This window comes from Protopterus annectens, chromosome 2.part1 (genome assembly GCF_019279795.1).
Source record: "Protopterus annectens isolate FY-2018-M chromosome 2.part1, PAN1.0, whole genome shotgun sequence".
Classification (NCBI taxonomy): Eukaryota; Metazoa; Chordata; order Ceratodontiformes; family Protopteridae; genus Protopterus; species Protopterus annectens.
This window is the reverse complement of record NC_056729.1, coordinates 543,201,776-543,220,742: the sequence shown is the minus strand read 5'-3', so window position 1 is coordinate 543,220,742 and position 18,967 is coordinate 543,201,776. Positions and strand designations below refer to the sequence as shown.

General features: G+C 44.3%; 1 protein-coding gene across 1 annotated transcript in view; it reads right to left on the bottom strand.

The window, feature by feature from the left end:
* Positions 1-18,967, bottom strand: part of RNF212 (ring finger protein 212) — a 575,632-nt gene that overhangs the window by 226,339 nt on the left and 330,326 nt on the right. The window contains exon 4 of the mRNA XM_044063463.1: positions 12,753-12,808. Within this exon, the coding sequence (XP_043919398.1) occupies positions 12,753-12,808 (56 nt within the window). The remainder of the gene's footprint in view (positions 1-12,752; positions 12,809-18,967) is intronic.

The following is an 18,967-nucleotide window of genomic DNA, read 5'->3' as shown; positions in this document are numbered from 1 at the left end:
GCTGTTCATTTTCCAAGGTCCGGGTGAAGGAGGGAGGGACGGTTGAAGACAAATGAAGTATAACTACTCAGATGGAACGTTATGGTGAGTACATAACTTCTTTATCTGAAGTAGTTTACTTCATTTGGTCTTCAACCTGTGGGGCAGAGTCCCCAGCTACTAAACTACTGGGTAGACCTCATGGAAGGATATTCCAGAGCACCACGGAACCAAAGGATGCTCTCCTTCTGGAAGTCAAATCCAATTTGTAATGAGAAATACATGTATGAGATGAGGACCAAGTAGCTGCAGAACAAATATCATCCAAAGAGACTCTAGACCAAAAGGCCGCAGACGTAGCCATGGATCTAGTGGAATGAGCTCTCATCTGACCTGGAGGAGACATGCCTCTGTCCTTATAGACCTGAAGGATGCATGAAGAAATCCATCTAGCAATAGTAACCTTGGAGATAGGCTTCCCCAAAAAAGATTTATAGAAGGATACAAACAATTGATCAGATTTACAGAATTTTTTTGTCCTGTGTAAATAGAATCATAACTGTCCATGAACATCCAGCAGGTGGAGTTTGTATTCCATATTGTTAGCAAAATTAGGAAAGAAAACAGGTAAATTGATGGTCTGATTGATATTAACTGGTGATGCCACCTTAGGAAGAAAGGATGGATTGGTCCGAAGGGAAACCCTATCTTTGTGAAAAATTATATAAGGAACTTTGACGGTCAAGGCCTGCAGTTCTGAAACCCTTTTGGCAGAGGTAATAGCCATCAGAAATGCTGTTTTCCAAGATAAATATTTTAGATCTGTGGTTGCAGCAGGTTCAAAAGCCAGAGCGACCAGAGCTTGAAGAACCATAGTAAGGTCCCATGGGGGAACAGGATCCTTGCCCGGGGGTGCATAACAGAAAAGTGCCTTTAATAAAGGCTTTACACAGCCTGGAGGAGGCTAGAGAGGCAGAATTCTCACCAATAGGAAAATGAGAAATGGCAGCCAACTGAACCTTGACAGTAGAAGAACTAGCTCTGTGTTGAAAAATATCAGCTAGAAAATCAAGAATGGTGGAAATACGAGCCATAAAGGGGTCTAAACTCCTTTGAGAGGCCCAAAAGGAAAAAATGTTTCCATTTGCTGCGCTAAACCTTCCTGGTAGAAGACTTATGAGCAGCCACCAAAATAGACCTAACTGAGGAGGATAACCCAGACGTCCTAGCAATCACGGGAAATGGAGCAGCCAAGCTGTGAGCTTCAAACTGTCCAGATTCGGAAGAGGAACCTCCGAAGCGTGTGAAATCAGATCCTGAATGTGATCCAAGATCCAAGGCAGAGCCAGAAGATGAGACCAAAGGAAGAGAAACCATACCTGGCGAGGCCAAAACGGGGCAATGAGGATCACTTTGCTCCCCAGTCAATGAGCTTTTAGTAGAAACCTTGGAATAAGAGGTACTGGAGGGTAAGCTTACAGAAGACCGGGCGGCCAAGCATGGACTAGAGCATCTCTGGGGGACTACCCAGCAGGGGGTTCAGAGCAAAAAACTCACTGCACTTCGCATTGGAATGAGATGAGAAGAGATCGCAGCAAGGCTGACCCCACTCGAGGAAGATCTGTTCCGCTACAGAAAGATTCAGAGACCACTCGTAAGGCATCAGAATAGTCCAACTTAACCTGTCTGCTAGGATGTTGGACCACCCCGGAATGTGCATCGCGATGAGAAAACGACTGGTGGAGATTGCCCATTCCCACACTCTCATGACCTCACGACAAAGGGGGTAATATCTGGTTCCTCCCTGTTTGTTGATATACCAGACCACTGACATGTTGTCTGACTGAATTGCAATAGTTCCCAGAGGAAGAAAGGCATGAAGGGCCTGCAACGCTAAAAGAGCCACCCTCATCCCTAGAACATTTATGTGCAAGCTGATCTCTACAGGGGACCACAAGCCTTGGACTGTCCTTCCCGAACAATGACCCCCCACCCGAGTTGGGGAGGCGTCCGTGGTCACTGTGGCTTGGGCAATGACTGGAACAAAGGGTCGTCCCTCCAAAATGTTCGGAGAACACATCCACCATATGAGGGACGACTGACAGACTTGACTGAGCCGTATTGGATACGACAGTGGAAGTTCCAACAGGGACCATTGTACAGCTAGTGTCCACTGTAGAATTCTCATATGTAACTGGGCACACAGGAGAAGTGTTAAGGTCGCCGCCATTGAACCTAAGGCCCTCAACACTGATTCCACCATTGGAAGATGAGAATGGTAGATTAGAGATACATGCATCCTAAGGTTTTGTACTCTCTCCGAGGTCAGGAAGATTTTGCACTGTAAAGTATCTATCCTTGGACCAATGTAGTCTATCACCTGTACAGGATCTAGGAGTGATTTGGATGCATTGATTGTGATCTCTAAATGCAGGGCAAAGATCAAGAAATAATCCCCGATTTGAGAGAGTAGATGCCTGGTGGGAGCAGTGAGGAGCCAATCGTCCAGGTATGGATAGACCTGAATCCCCTGAAGCCTCAGGTGAGCCACTACCACCACCATCACTTTGGTGAACACCCTGCGGGTTGTGGTGAGACCAAAGAGTAGGACACGAAATTGGTAATGATTGACTCCTAGCTGGAAGTGAAGGAACCTCCTGGGGCTTCTGTGCATTTTTATGTGATAGTAAGCTTCCTGCAGGTCTAATGAGCACATCCAGTCACTCTCTTGCAGGTATGGCATGATGGACTGTAGTGTGACCATCCGGAACTTCTCTTTGGCAACTAACAGGTTCAGGGTAGGTAGGTTGAGAATGGGCCTTGGGTCCCCCGTTTTCCTTGGCACCAAAAAGAACCTGGAGTAGAAGCCTGATAAGGACTGATCTGGGCAGATGGTTTCGATGGCTCGTTTTTCTAGCAGCTTGGAAATTTCCTGTGCTGCTGCCTCCCTTTGCGTGGGTGGTACATCCAGGAGGTGTTTGAGAGATTAGGGGGACCTACAAAGGGGAAATAGTATCCTCTGGATATGATCTGAAGCACCCAACGGTCTGATGTTATGGACTCCCATGCTGCCAGGTGCAAGTACAATCGTCCCCCAACTGCCTCTAGAGTAAAGCAGTCAGGCCACCTCTGGGTTGCTGTCCAGGTCTGTCCGAGAAAGGTTCTCGAGACCTAAAATTCCTCAGACCCCCTCTGCCTCTGGGCCGGCATCCATTCTGTCCCACCCTACCTCTGGGGGAAACAGAGCCCTGAGTGTCCCGGGAATACTGTGACTTCCGGAAACATATCTTTTTTTGCCCTCTCTGGTTCCGGAAAAAAACCCTTTGAGGGTACGAGAAGCGGATCCAGACGACAGACAGTGTCTTCCCATCCTTCTCACTCTGGACTAACGTCTCTTTGATGGTCTTACCAAAAAGAGTAGAGCCATCATAAGGGGCGTTGACAAAGGACACCTTGAAAGGTTCTGAAAATTGACATAATCTGAGCCAGGAGTTGCGCCTCATGGACAAGCTGGACCCAGCCGCCCTAACCGCTCCTTCAGTAGCATGTGAAAGGAGTAGCATGGACATGTTGGAGACTGCTTTTAAAGCGGCCATGCTCACGGAGAACGAGTCCCTGTCCTCCTGTGACATGGACTTAGGGGGAGACTCCACCCGCTCCTTAACCAGGTCGCGTTGGAGTCTCATGACATGGGCCAGGTAGTTTAGTGCCCTAATAGAAAGGTAGCTGAAGCGTAAACCCGCTTCCCTAGGTGGTCCATCATCCGCGGCTCTCGGTCAGGAGGATGAATCGAGGAACTCTCCTGGGCTAGTTCCTTCTTTGTGGCTGCTGCTACCACCATAGCGTCTACGGGGGACCCCTTGTTCCATGTTGGCCTATCCGAAGGTGGACTCAAAATCTTGTCAGGCCTTTTGGGAACTGGTTTCACGGTGTCCGGCTACTTCCATGCCCGCAAGGTGACCAGGTCCACCAAGGGATCTGTGGGAGGGGACACTCAGGAAGTAGATGAGCCTATGCAGAAAGTCTCCAGGAACATGGACGTGTCAGAAGAAGGTTTGGGGGCAGACCGACCTCCCTGTTGGCGAAGGATTTCCATGATGTCTCCAAAGGAGACATCCTCAGGAGTTGACCTAGGTGAACCTTCCCCATCATCGAAGTCCGTATCCTCGGTGAGGGACTTGGGGGAGTCCAAGTGCCTCCTCTTGCAGGTATGCTTGTGAGGCACCTCTCCAGTGGGGCTCTCTGGAGGGAAATCGCAAGCCACTTGTTCCTCAAGGGGAACCGTCTGGGGCTCCTCAAGCATGGGTTGTCACTCTGGTAAAATGCCAAGGGGGTTGGGACGGAGTCCGAAGGGACAGTCAGGGGTCTCGATCCAGAGGAGAGAACCCATTCTACTACGTCGAATGCCGAGGTAGAACGAACCTCCTGTGGAACCAATAAGGAGGCTGGTCTCCCCAGGTCCAACGAGAGAATCGGAGCTGGGCCCGAAGTGGACAGAGCTCAGAGGGAGGGAACTGGGCTCGACAAAGGCGGAGCTGATGAAAAAAGTTCCACTCCCTCGGATCCAACACCCAAGCTCCGGCTCCGAGAGAGGCTCAGATCCGACATGCTCCAGGCAGCTGTTGGCGTTGAGGAAGCAGGTACCATCAGCACCGACCTCTTGACTAAAGCCATCCTCAGATCCGAATACTCCAAACCCGGAGGACGGATCAGAGAAGGGGAAATCGGTTGAAAAAAAGGAAGCAAGCTCCCCCTCCTGAGGGAGAGGGGGCTGGCAGGATCCCCATCTGGATCTGAGTATGAATGAACCTCATCATTTTATCCATGTCGACTTTCGATAAGGACTGGGTGGACCTCGACGAGGCCACGGACTCTGACCTTGCGGGTTGGGGCACCAAGGTCCTAGATGTAGACTGTGTCTCCTCCGGCTCCAGAAAAAACCTCGGAAATTGGAGCCAAGGGGAGTCACAGAGCCTATGTGTCTTGATCGGTGACAGGAAGCCCAGAGACCTCTTGTGTTTCTCTCTCGACTTCAGCTCTCTCTCCTTCTTTCTGCCCCTTTTCTGCTCCGTTTCCGCAGGCTTTGGCATGGGAGGTTGAGTCCCAGCCTGGGAGGGAGGAGAAGCAAGGGGAAGAGAAGAAGGAGAGGGGGCCACAGCAGCCACTGTGACCCAAGCCGAAGACGAGGCAACTACCTCAGAAGAGGGGAGAAGGCCTTTCAGGGTCAACTTAGCCTTCCTGTCCTTGATCGTGCGCGGGTTAAAACCCCCGCATACAGTGCAGTCTGTACAAAGATGGGCCACGATCAAGCACATAACACAAAGAGTGTGGCCATCTGCAGAAGATAACTTTTGGCCGCACTCAGTGCACCTTTTAAACCTCGGTTTATCAGCCATAATATCAGTGGGTAAATAACAAGAAAAATAATTATTTTCCTCACTGAAACACCCACTCACCACACTCAAACACATAACATACGTAGGGGGGAGGGGAAGCAACCACACTCACAAACTACTCTAAAACTAAGGTAACAACTCTAAAAATAGAAAACTCGAAGCACCAAGCGAGGGGAGGAGAAACAGGAACTACACTATGACTAACCTAAAGTTAGAAGAGAAAAAGAGCCTTTCTAAGACTTTAATACCCACTTACTACCTGAAGCGCTGGAGATCACGATGCTTCAGCTAGCCATGGGAAACAAGATCCTGGGGTTGGAAGGTAGTGGAGGTGCATTATGGGTAAGGGGAGGAGCATGGAGCTCAGAGCAGATGCTAGTAAGGTTGCCGGCTCAGATCCGATACGGATCCGGTATCCCACAGGTTGAAGACCAAATGAAGTAAACTACTTCAGATACTTTCTAGATGTCAAGAGCATCCACGGGAACCCACCATGGCTTCATCTACAGCCACCTCATGATGCACATTGTACTGTGACCTGCATGCATGAAGTACTGCATCCAGTATTGGCCGTACATGATATAGCTTGTCGTGACCCACACATCCTGGTGGTAGGCTCAGGTTGTTGTCATTGCAACAGAAATACTGCTGAATTTTTTCAAACCTCTCTCATGTCACGTACTCAGCTATTGGGAAGCAACCATATACATGGTGTGTTTCCCAGTACTGCCGATATTCAGGAACATGTACAATGGACATATACATTTTGACACCTAGAAATGTGCATATGTCTCCTGGACAAACAGGACTCCACCGCGTATCAACCTTGCCTGCAGTGGCCTGCCTCTGCGCAGCATAGAGATTGTTTCATTGGCAATATGGGTGTACAGCTCCTCTGGGAACATCAAATTCATGAAGTCCATCTCTGTGCTAGCTGAACCCAAGTTGTTTATAGGGCCTACTGGCCCAACAAAGTCATCAATGTGTACTGCTGTGAGGCATTTTTCCCACGTGATCTTACATGGTGGGCATGCTCGGCATACCTTACGGGGTCGCCTGGAACCGCTTGAAATGGAAAGTCAGGCATGGTTCAGTGATGCTGCTCTGTCATCAGTGTCAGTAGCAACTGTATTGCATGAACTTGTTAGTGAAGTACTGATGTTCCTTGCTGAGGCACAACCATATCCTTGCTTGACATGGAGCTACTTAGACTCAGGTCTATTGGATTTTCTCCACCCCAATTCACATATGGATAACACACTGGTTAAAAAAGAAGATGCAGCAATTAAAAGTTGAAGGTTACTGATCTATCCCAATGGGGTTTACAGTCTGCACTGCACTACTGCCATCTTCCTCTTAGATAGAAAAATGTGAACTGAGCTATGTGTCACCCAAATATGACGATTACATACTAGGGATAGTCTTCAGAAACACAGTCCCAGTGCAGAGTAATGAATTCACCATTTCATTACACTAACCTTTAACTGGATACAGTCATCACAAATATCCCAAACAAATGAAAACATGTATGTGTTGTCCATAACACTATGAGTGATCATGCCCAGTAATATAAGCACAGTCATTCAAAGCTAATATGGTTAGTTCCTGAATCCATGGAAATCTACCTTCTTCTAAAACTACTCTGTTGAAAAGACTCCTGTATTGACCCTATGACTGCACAATTTACTTTTTACAACATACCAATACCAGTTTACTTTTCCTTAGATATAAATGGCTGAGAAGTACACAGTGCCTTTGGTTGTTCTCTAATATGAAAGCAAAGTTTAATCTGTGGAATCAAACCTTGCAAACCTGGAAAACAGATTTTCTTAGTACAGATAAAGTCTTTGCATTCTGACAGCTTGAGACCTCCAGTAGACAACTGCGTTAGCATAGATGGATAAGGCTCTGACTATGAACCATATGATCTGGGGGTGACTAGTGGTTTGGGCACATGTTTGTAAGTGATGTGAGGGAGGGGAGGGGAGGAATAATGTGGCTAAGCTGGCTCAGTTCTCTTCGTGGGCAGGGGCTGGCAGCATATGCTGGAGCACACTCACCCCCAAAAAATCCCAAGCAGAGACTGAACACAAACAATGTTTCTTCAGGGGGTGGAGAGACATGTTCTTTTTTGCTTCTCAGGTTTGAGTTGGGGACTGCCAGCTTGGGGATCTACACAGATATGAGCTAGCCATGGTTCTATATGAAAAAGTAAAACAACTTCTTCAGAAACTGGACTTGTCTAAAATGTCAGGCCCTCATGAAATTTACCATAAATTCCTAAGCATGGATAATCCTTGTATTAATAAACAGCTAACACATACATATAATCTCACAGTTACCAGAGGTTCTATCTCCTATGCTTAGAAATGTGTAAACATAACTATAAGACTCCATCAGACATTAAACCCATAGCCAATATATTTTTTGCTCGTTTGTTTATTTGGGTTGAGAAGAGAAGTTGACAGTTGTTTGTGGGAGGTGGAGAAGAGCTGGGACACATATGTTTTATCACACTGGACTATATTTCAGTTAGGGTTTAACCCCTTCTTACTGTCTGGAAATGGTGCAATGGCTGTGTACAATAGTGCAGTGAGGGCATTCCCTCCACCTGTGTGGTAAGGTGTTGCTTATGCTGTCTGCCCTAACATGCAGCTATACTGACTACATTGTTATGATATCATCCCCAGAGATCTTGTGTCAACATGAGCAATGAGGTGGACATCTGAGAAGTTGTGCATGTGCAGAAGCGTGCATGCATCTTTGGGTGGGCAGTAATTACAGAATATCATTTAGTGCATACTCCACGGCATGCAAGCATGAATCTACACCAGCGTCCTTCACTCCCTCACCAACCCTAGACAAAGGTCCAGTTAAACATTACAAACGTTAAAACATACAGAGATATAAAGGGCAAACAATTATAAATACATAAATAATTTGCAGATTCTCAGAGCTATGTACGTTCAGCCAGATGTAACTGTAAACCACAGAAAAATATGTTTTCTTGTTATTTGTATGAGTCCACTATGATTAAATAATAGTTGTGTTGTGATTTAAGTTATAATCGTATAATGGACAGCCAATAATTCGATCCCAAAATACTTCTAACCCTGGGAGGTCGATATGCATGCTCCCGATGTCTGAAAACACAATGCCACTACCAACAATTGACATTGAGAAAAGCGCATCATCACAAACCACACAACTACTACTCCAATATTGCACAAATTCGGAGAAGAGGGAGAAAGTGAAGAAAAACGCAAAACTCACCTTCTCTCAATCTCCCAACCGACAAGCGACAAACAGTAGACCAAACTTTCCCTCAGTCAGTTTTACATAACCTACTCTCCACTCACACGCACACCTAACAAGAGTGTGCCCTTTGCTTGCTGCCTCACTCTTTATAACTGCTGTTACTTACTCTCCCTTTTGCTTAGAGATGCCTTGTCTTGTGACTGCCCCTCAGCAAATCAAAGATCTTGACACAAAGCATAAGGGTCAAAAGCATACAGTATTATTAAAATTACACGCTTTCAAAGAAGGGAAGCAGATTCTAAAATAAGTTGGCATATAAATTTAGGTAACATCATAGAATGTGTAGAAAGTTCAGTACAGGCAAGATACAAGGAGTAAAACCTGTGGTACATTACACCTGGCATTGTTTTTTTTTTTTTTTTTTTTAACAAACATGAACACATGGGGAGGGTGGCATAATAATTAGTGAGCAAATTCTTTTTCTTTTTTTTGGAAGCACACCTCTCAACCTCTAAGCAAGAAAGCTGCTTCATTTGTAACTTTTGATCATCCAAATTTTGACAGTTGATAGAATAACACATTTTGCCTAGCAGCTAAACCCCAACTATGGAATGACACCATCTTACCGTAGATGAGGACTTAGCGAGGCTCAGTCATGAAAAGTGGCTGCTGAAGCGAGGGTTTTCTCAAGAAAATACTGGGATCTCTGTTTTCAGTGGTACCTGAACGGCATGATAAATGGAGGGATACAGTAGATAATTCCACAAAATCCAGAAAAAGAAAGGCAATATCTACTGTAGGTCTCTCTATTTATTTGGACAGAACAGAGTGGGGGGGTGTTAAGCAAGAGGTAACTCTCATTGGCTGCCACAGTTGCTTGATGAAAAACATACTAAATCGGCTTGCTGTTGAGACGCAAATACAGGCTGAGTTGCAAGCCAATTTTCTAATTAAAGTCAAATATGAAGACCACAAAACTCCACACTGAAACTTAAGTTGACAAGGTAACTGACAAAGTTTAGTTACGTTTTCAATTTAATTTTCAACAGTGGAGCTATAATATGCCTGCAAAGTTACTTACGCTGGGAGAAGGTACTTGGATGTAACAGCATGTAACTACTATGGTCTCACAGTGTGCTCAGTGTTAAGCACTTAGGGTTAATGAGTTAATGAGGTAAGGATTCCACCAGTGTGGTTTGTTTTTGGTGTTGGAGCTGGGCTTACTTCTAGTAGGTACAGCAGCCCCGATGCAGCCATTTACATGTTTGTACAGGATTTCTGTAAATAATACTGCATAGGTAGCTGTGTTCTTGGGGTTTAGGGGAGCCGTGAATTTTGACACAGTCACTTATGGGTGCAGCTTGCCTTTGAACAGTTCTTAACTGTTACGGGTTTAGTTGAGTTTTACAGACTGATTTTTATTTTGAAGGAGACAGCTTCATGGTCTGACTTCATCAATGAGAATATCTTGGAGGGGGGTGCTATGTTGTCTCATGTTGGTAAGTACTAGGCCCAAAATGTTTAATCCTCTGGCTGGAGAGTGCACTATCTGGTCCAGAATATTTGTGTTGATAAAGTCCGAGAAACATTGTGCCTGTGAGTTACGGGTAGTATATTTTTCCCATTCTAGAGAGAGGTAGTTAAAGTCTCCCATGAATAGGGAACTGGCCATGACATGGTAGGCAACCTTGTCTATGGAGGCTTGGAAGTGGATGAACTCCAGGGCTTCATCCAGTTTAACCAACCTAGAGTTGTATTTGTTGCTACTGTAGATCAAGACACCACTACCTTTAGGCCCTGTCTGTGCTGCTGTTGGTCAAATTGTGAGGAAGGCACTGTAGTCTTCCATTGCTGGAGTACTTTCTATGGCTTTACACTAAGTCTTGATAACAGCACAAATGTCGGTATTTCCCCAGAGTGAGAAAGCTTGTAGAGTATGGAGTTTCTTGTTTATGCTCCTAGCATTGAGTAGTGACACCTTAAAGCCATTTTGAATTTTATTTGCAGTGTTCGTAGAGTTATTATTTTAACATTGCCTACAAAAGGCATTAAGGGGATGGATAAAGTTTCTATTCATGTGGTGGCATCATTCTTGGTGAAGGTAGAATGCTGCTCAATGTAAGGCACATACCTCTCTGTGACACATATTCAGGACAATCCATAATGTCTCTTTTCATGTAGTCCAGTGAGGTATGTCTCAGATCATTTACACACACATGGACTATGACAAAATCATATTGGTACCTGCAGTGCAATGACTTCAGTGAGTACATGATACTGTGGATCCTAGCTCCAGATAGGCAACTAAGCATTATCTTCTCCTTGTCCAGCCTGGTGAGGGGAGTACCTGTTTGTTATACAATAGAATCCCCTATGACAAGAGTACTAGATAAAGTGTTTCTTTACCTTATGGACTTTGTTCTCGGATGATCATTGGGTGTGGGCTTAAGCATGCTGTTAGGTGTTGCTTTTGGTGTGTGCTTTAGTGATTGCTGAGGGTAGATGTTGCAATTTGATGGCTAAGTAGGTCTTTGAGTTTGGAGAGGTATCTTTTAAGTGCCTACGCATAGAAGGTCTATGTGAGGTAAGCGGTATGTGTGAAGGATGTAGTGTGTGTGTTCTTGACAACCTTGTTAGTAAACAAGATTTTTGCCTCCAAAGAAGTGATACATGTACATCTCTACATACTGTGTTAGTTTCTTTAAGGATTAAAAGGTTGTCTGAGTACATGAGATAATTACTAAATTGTCTCAGGATTCCCATATCTACCAAGCTGGCCACATTAGGAAACTGCAAATCCATGTTGTCAAGACCTCTATCAGGCATGGGCTATTATGGTTTATGGTCTTGGTTTCACAGGGGTCACTAGAGTGGTGACTTGGGTAAAGGTCAGATGTCAGATACTGCTATGATTTTAGTGCTGTTTAATGCTCTAACGAGCTGCCCTAAGCTTAGCTCCATGGAAAGCCTTTCTGTGTCATGGGTGAAAGTCCTAAATACTAGCTTTATAGATTTGCTACTGTACAGGGTACTGCTTAACCACTACTGACCAGTGAACAGCTCTGTGAAAACATGCCTAATTTATAGCAGGCAGAAAAAAGCTGAAAACATACCTCCTGTGCCTTCTGGCAAATAAACAACTGCACTTTGAGCTCCCTGGCATGCCTCCCAACTCATAAAGACCAGGTAAACACCTTCTCCCACAAGATGGTTGATCCAGTAACTTCTTAATGTAAAAGTGCAGCAAAAGTATCTCTCAAGAACAGATTAACACCCAACTAAGTCCCTAAAAAGGCCCCTGGCTGATAATCTCAATGTAAGCCTGCCTCAGACTTACCTGGCTACTTTACTACTGCCCATGGAATAGCAGTCTGAGACTTTTGTTAAAACACATTTTGGTTAGCCACAAGTGAAAAGGTACCAACTAGCTAAACAAGTAATTTGTCACTTTAAGCACCTTTGTGTACATTATATGATCAGCGATAATACAATATTTTTTACATGACCGACAAAACTTACTTCCCTTATACAAACACGACAGTGCAATAATGACTTTAACATGACAGCATTGTATAGGCTGTGCCTCTTTTACTACAAACTTGCTTCTGTGAATAACTGATTGTGATGAAGTAACTGTGTTAACACTTTTGTTTATTCTCATAGTCAAAGCAAACCAAATTTTAACAAACATTATTCAAACAACTATTGCATGAGCATATGTAAATTGAATTTGCAACCTCTTTTTTTATAATGCTTCCAGTTGCCCATCTGAAATGAAGTGGTGGGTTAACCATACAACTTACATTATTGCTGAGCAATGTCCCATATGTGAAACACCATGGCCAAATTATGACAGATGTCTTTTTCATTTTCAGCTACAGAAAATATGTCCATATAAACTAAGCTGAACAGTGAGGCTATATGATATATATTGCAATAGACACTACACTGACAAATCCTGGCAGCTCATAAAATGTCATAAAAGGCACACAGCAAGTTTATTTACATGTGGCTGTGCAAGTGATACCTAAAGGATAAGTAAATTGATGGGAAATAAATAAATATACACAGTGCCAGTGTTTCTCTAAATGCATATAAGTGAGAAAAAAAAAAGCTTACCTTTCAGGCTGCTGCCTTTGATGCATCACATTCAAAGATTTGTTCAGCTTTGCAATCTAAATGATAAAAGAATGATAACAGATTCAAATGTTTTAGGGAGTACTATCGTATGAACCAATGAGTTTCAAATAGTCAGGAATATATCTCCTTTTAGAAGAAAAAAGAAGTTATGTACTCACCATAACATTCCATGTGAGTTATTCATCCCGCCTTCATTCTTACAGATGGGTTCAGAGCCGATCCTCGGCTCCGAGTCAGCCTACTATAAAGCTCGAGGTCTTCAGACAGCTCAAGGCCAAGTCCCTTTCCCATGATGCACTCTCCACTATTTCTTTCTTGAGGGACCACTCGTGAGGCAACAAAATTGCTCTGCTCAGTTTGTCTGCTATCACGTTGGATTTCCCCAGGATGTGCATTGCTAACAGAAAGCGCTAGGTGGATGTAGCCCACTGCCATACTCTTAGGGCCTCACGACAAAGGGGGTAGGATCTGGTTCCTCCTTGTTTGTTCAAGTACCAGACCACTGACATGTTGTTCGTCTGAATCACAATTGTTCCCAGAGGAAGAGAATCCTGGAAGTACTGCAATGCTAAAAGTACTGCTCTCACCTCCAGAACATTGATATGCAGATGTGTCTCCTGTTTGGTCCATGTGCCTTGGGCTGTTCTTCTCTGAAAATGTCCCCCCACCCTATCAGGGAAGCATCTGTGGTCACTGTGGCCGCTGGTGGGGGTAGAACAAAAGGACGACCTATCGTAACATGAACAGAGGTCAACCACCACTGAAGATCCTTTTTGCATGTGTTTGTGATTATTATTAGATGAGACACTGGGAGCTCTTGGTAAGACCATTGAGTCAATAACAGCCATTGCAGAATCCGCATGTGCATGAGACCCAACGGTATGGCTAATATTGCAGTTGCCAACATGCCTAACAATTTTAGTACTTCTGATGGTGGAGCCTTGTCTTTGGATATGATATTGTGGACCTGCTGACGGAGTAGTAAGACTCTTTCTGCTGGAAGTCTCAAAGTGGTGGTGGTGGTGTCCAATTCTGCTTCGATAAAAACGGTATGTTGCAACGGCGACAAGGTAGATTTTTCTGAGTTTACTGTAATGCCCAGATGACTGCAAAGAGAAAGCGTGGTGTCCCTGGCTTGTATGAGCTGATGCCTGGTGGTGGCAGTGAGGAGCCAATCGTCTAGGTATGGAAACACCTGGAATCTTAAACGTTTTAGGTGAGCCGTGACCACTGCCATACATTTGGTGAACACTCTGAGGGCTGTAGTGAGACCAAAGGGCAGGGCTCGAAACTAGTAATGATTGGCTCCCAGCCAGAAGCGCTGATGATCCCTAGATGGTCTAGCCATTTTTACGTGGTAGTATGCAGACTGGAGATCTATTGAGCACATCCAATTGTCTTTCCCTAAAAAGGGAAGTATCGACTGAAGTATGACCTTCTAACTTCTCTTTCTTGACAGATCTGTTTAGTCTGCTAAGGACAAAAATAGGTCTACAGTCCTCTGTCTTTTTTGGAACGAAAAAGAATCTTGAGTAAGTTCCAGACCCTATTTGGTCTGCTGGGACTGGTTGGATGGCTCTTTTTCTTAGCAATGTTTGAACTTCTACTGTTGCCTGTTCCCTGTAACTGGGTGGAACGTCTGGGATTTTTGTTGTCAATGGAGGGGGTGTGGTGAAATGAATGAAATATCCTCTGGAAATGATACTTTGTACCCAGTTGTCATTTGTTATTTTGAGCCAGGCATCTGGATACAAAGATAAGCGACTCCCAACTGCCTCCAGAGTAGGACAGTCGGGCCTCCTTTCAGAAGCGCTGGTAGGGTTTCCCAAAGAACTGATCTCTGTCACCCTGGTTTTGCTGACCCCCCTCTGCTGCGAGGGGCCATGTCTTCCATTATTGCCCCCTCCTCTTCCCCTGGAGGGGGATTTACCATGTGTGTCCTGAAAGACTTCTTGGGCTTTTTGGAACCATATCTTTCCTCCCCTTTGACCCTTGGGGTAGGGTCTGGTAGGAGTGGAAAAAAGGACTCTGATGGCAGACAGAGTCTTTCCTTCCTGTTCACACCTCACCTCGTTAAAGTTTCCTTAACTTTGGGCCCAAAAAGGGATGCGCCATCAAAAGGGGTGTTGACAAAGGATGACTTAAAGGGCTCCTCAAAGGAACACAAGCGCATCCAGGAGTGTCTCCTGAGAGCAATTCCTGTACCCGCTGCCCTACTGGTTCCATCAGCTGCATGTGAAATGAGGCGCATGGATGAGTTCACTATGGAATTGAGGGTAGCAAGCTGGGAGGCAACTTCATCTGAAGCTCCTGCAACCACTGTACCCTGAAGAGTATCTCCAAGCTCTTTTAGGAGATCTCTTTGCAGTCTCGTAAAATGGGTGAGATAGTTTAGTGAAAGCAGTGCAAAAATCGCTGAACTGTATGTGTGCTTCCCATATCTATCCATGATCCTAGAATCTCTGTTAGGAAAATGGATAGAGGAAAAAGTTTCCGAAATCTCCTTTTTGGTGGCTGCCACCACCACCATGGCATCAACTGGCACTCCCTTGGCAAGAAAAGACTTTTCCTGAGGGGGCAGAAATACATTTATTAGGCCTCCTAGGGACAGGCTCCATGGTGTCCGGAGACTCCCAAGCCCTTCATGAGACCAGCTCCATGAGTTCATCAAAGGGCAGAGACACCCAAGAGGTGGAGGGTTGAGATCCGAATGCCTTCAGGAGAACTGACTCGTCTTCAGTAGGGTTGGTGGACTGCCAGTCACCCCTCTACTTAAGGATTTCTAGTATCTCAGCAAATGAGTTATCCTCAGAGGGGGACTCTGGGGACCCTTCTGATTCATTCAAGTCAGTATCGGATGTGAGAAACTCCTACGGGGAGTCTAAGTGCTTCCTCTTACAGATTCTCTTCCTGGGAACCTCATCAGTGAGAACTTCTGGTGAGGTCTCGGAAGAGCAGGGGCCACCCAATGGGGCTTCCTGAGGCTCTGGGCAGTACGTTTAGAAAGGATCTGTGAAGCAGAAGCAGACACAGGCGCTTTTGAGGAGGACGTAGTCGGACCTGAAGACGTAGATGTCTTGGGAGACATAACTCTCCTCATAGCTTTGAAGGCACCTCTGCCCCGATGAGAAGGGACCGCTGGATCCGAAGAAACCATCGATCCCCCTGGCACCAGAACAGTGGGCTCCAAACCAGAGGTAGGAGCCAAGCTCATCCGAGCCGAAGCCCTGAGAGGCAAAGTCAGAACCGACAAGTCAGTCTGACTATCCTCCCCGGACCCGACCGGAGAGTGTCAGCTCCTAGACTCCTCGATTAGCGCTGAGGAAGTCCAAGTAAACTGAAGCGATGACACTGGAACAGGCATAGACTCCGAAGGCTCAACAATCAGCAAGTCCGACTCCTCCAGCTCCGAAGGACCAGCATGGCACGGAGGAGGAAATGAAGTAGATGGTAATACAGTCTTCAGTTCCGAAACCACTTGGGTTGGAGCCGATAAAAATTTCGCAAACACCAGTGTCTGTAGCAACTTCTGCACCACACGATCAACATCCAAATCAGAAAGGCTAATCGGGGACTAAGATGAATGGATGGATGGGGGGCACTGATTGAAGGATCGGTGATTTCGGTACCTCGGATTCCAGTTCCAGGACTGGGGACCGGCTACGAAAAGACAAGACACTCGGCTCCGATGACTGTGGAGCTGACGTCAAAGGTTTCTTTGATTTTTTAACTACTGAAGAAGTAGAAGCCTTAGAAGACTTTGAGGATTTGCTAGACCTGTCCTGGTCACTCAAAGCTTCCTGAAAAGACGGTTTGACTAGTCCTCTATCAATTAACTTTCTCTTTCTCTCCTGAAGAACCCTAGAAGAGAAAGACTGACAAATGGAGCAGCTTTCCTGAAGGTGCAATGCTCCCAAACAGTATACACAATTTACATGGCTACCAGGGACAGACATTTTCTGTCCGCATTTTGGACATTTCTTAAAACCTGATTTAGGATGTTTATCCTTATCGTGGTCAGCCATAATGGAATATACAGTCTCAAGAAAAGGTACTGTAGTAAAACAAGACACACCCAAAAAACTATTTCAAATAAGCCCTTAAACACTATGGGCTAAATATGCTATTAAACACACACACACACACACACACACACACACACACACACACACACACACACACACACACACACACACACACACTATAACTACTTATCTAAGTACTCTAATATCTATATATCTAAATATATATCAAAAAGCTGTGACAAACTGTCACTGAGCAAAAGCACACAACTACTAATTAAACTACACTAAATATAACAAGGCCTATAGCAAAAAACGAGGCCAAAGAGAGCTATTATCTAATCAAGAAAAGGCACACCAATGAAAAGGAATACACACAATAAAGATATAAGAGCTGTAAGTGCTAAGCTAACTCTAAAATAGAGAAATAACAAGTTAATTTTTTAGAAAAGAATTTTGTACTGGCCCGAGCTATGCGAGGAACCTCCGATCTATTGCAGCGGCAAACTAGATCTGAGGTAACTCCAGGTGCATTATGGGATAGGGACTTGCCCTCCAGCTGTCTTAAGACCTCGAGCTTTGTAGTAGGCCGACTCGGAGCCGATCCCCATCTGTAAGAATGAATAAAAATGCATCATTATAAAAAAGTAGCTCCCTGACATCTTTCTACCAATTTTAGAAAAATGAAACTGAGCCAAAAGATGCATATTCTCCATGCCACCTCAAATGTGACATTTCAAATAAGCACAATGCTTCAAGGATCAAGACGTACAACTGTCTTGCAAAATAGAATGGTGAAATACCTCATATGCTGAAGAGCATCCTCTTGAAAATCTGATATGATGCTAAGTGCCTGGATAAAGAGCAGACCTTTCTTCGAAACAGCTCTTGCAGCTGTCATAATATGGGACACAAACCACCATGTGTGCCCAAACAAGCATTTAAATCTTCATCTTTCAAGTGACATCAGCACGAACCTGTCAAATTTTTGTATCCCTTACATCAGTAAACATACTAGATGGGCCATACATGCATGCTTCAGCTAAAAATATTTCCCAGTGAATAAGCTGCTTTGGATACTGTGCTCCTATTAACAGCTATTCAAACTCCCCTACTATCAAACATTCAACATTAATTTTACATCCTTGTGGTAGGACGTAAAATATGTACAAATCAAGAAAGCTCAGAAGGCACATCTGCTAAACAAATCTTGTCATAAGTACAGATGGCATGAAGGTAGCCAGATCTCAGCGAGACAAAAGGGAGATTAGAAAAAAAAGGAAGGCTTCCTGATAGAAGAGACAAATGAAGCCTCAAGTCATAATTGTAAATCATAGTTGCCTAATATTGAAATTACAATAAAGTGATATAAACAGCTCCTTCAGACTTACCAAATGCCAGCAGCACATTATCAAAGGACAGAAAGGTGTATTTGATCAAGACTGAAGAAACAAAGCTGGTAAGTTAAATCCACTGGATAAATTCATTCCACTAAAATATCTAAAATAAACTGTCCTCTATAATATTACCATAAACCAGTTTCTAAAGTAAAAAGGTAACTTTCATCTCTGCCGTTTAGACTGAATGAAATGGAGTCATAAATTTCAGCAGCCAATGAAAGCAATATGTGTTGAAAGTGCTTTAAGAAAAAGCACTTCAACCGATCCAGAAGCAGTATCTAACAGAAATAGTATTACTAGTGGATTCATGAAGATATTGATAAAAATTTGCTAGTAGATATCATTCAGAATATGTTTAAGCAAACTGTAGGCTCTTCATCAAGCGACCAGAATAAATCATTTAGTTTTAAGAGTATACAGGACCTTACATCACCATTATCTTCTTAAAATTCTTTTTAAACGAATATTTTATCACAAATAATTAGTTTTTCGGTAAGCTGTAATTTGCAGATGAGCATTTCAGCTGTTTTGCAATAACTATGGACATACTCCTAGCTGATGGCTACTAACAAAGAAAAGAGATTTGTGCTTCAGCCTCAAATAACTTGTCAGAGATTTGGGATGCATGGCTAGGCTTAAAAAGGCCCTTGTGGTCATTAGCCTAGTAAACACCTATAAACCTATGACCCGGCCTGCAACAGAAATAAAAAATTTGTGTGAGGGCGGTGCTGTCTATTACAGGGATACAACAGAAAACCTTTCAAAGTAATAT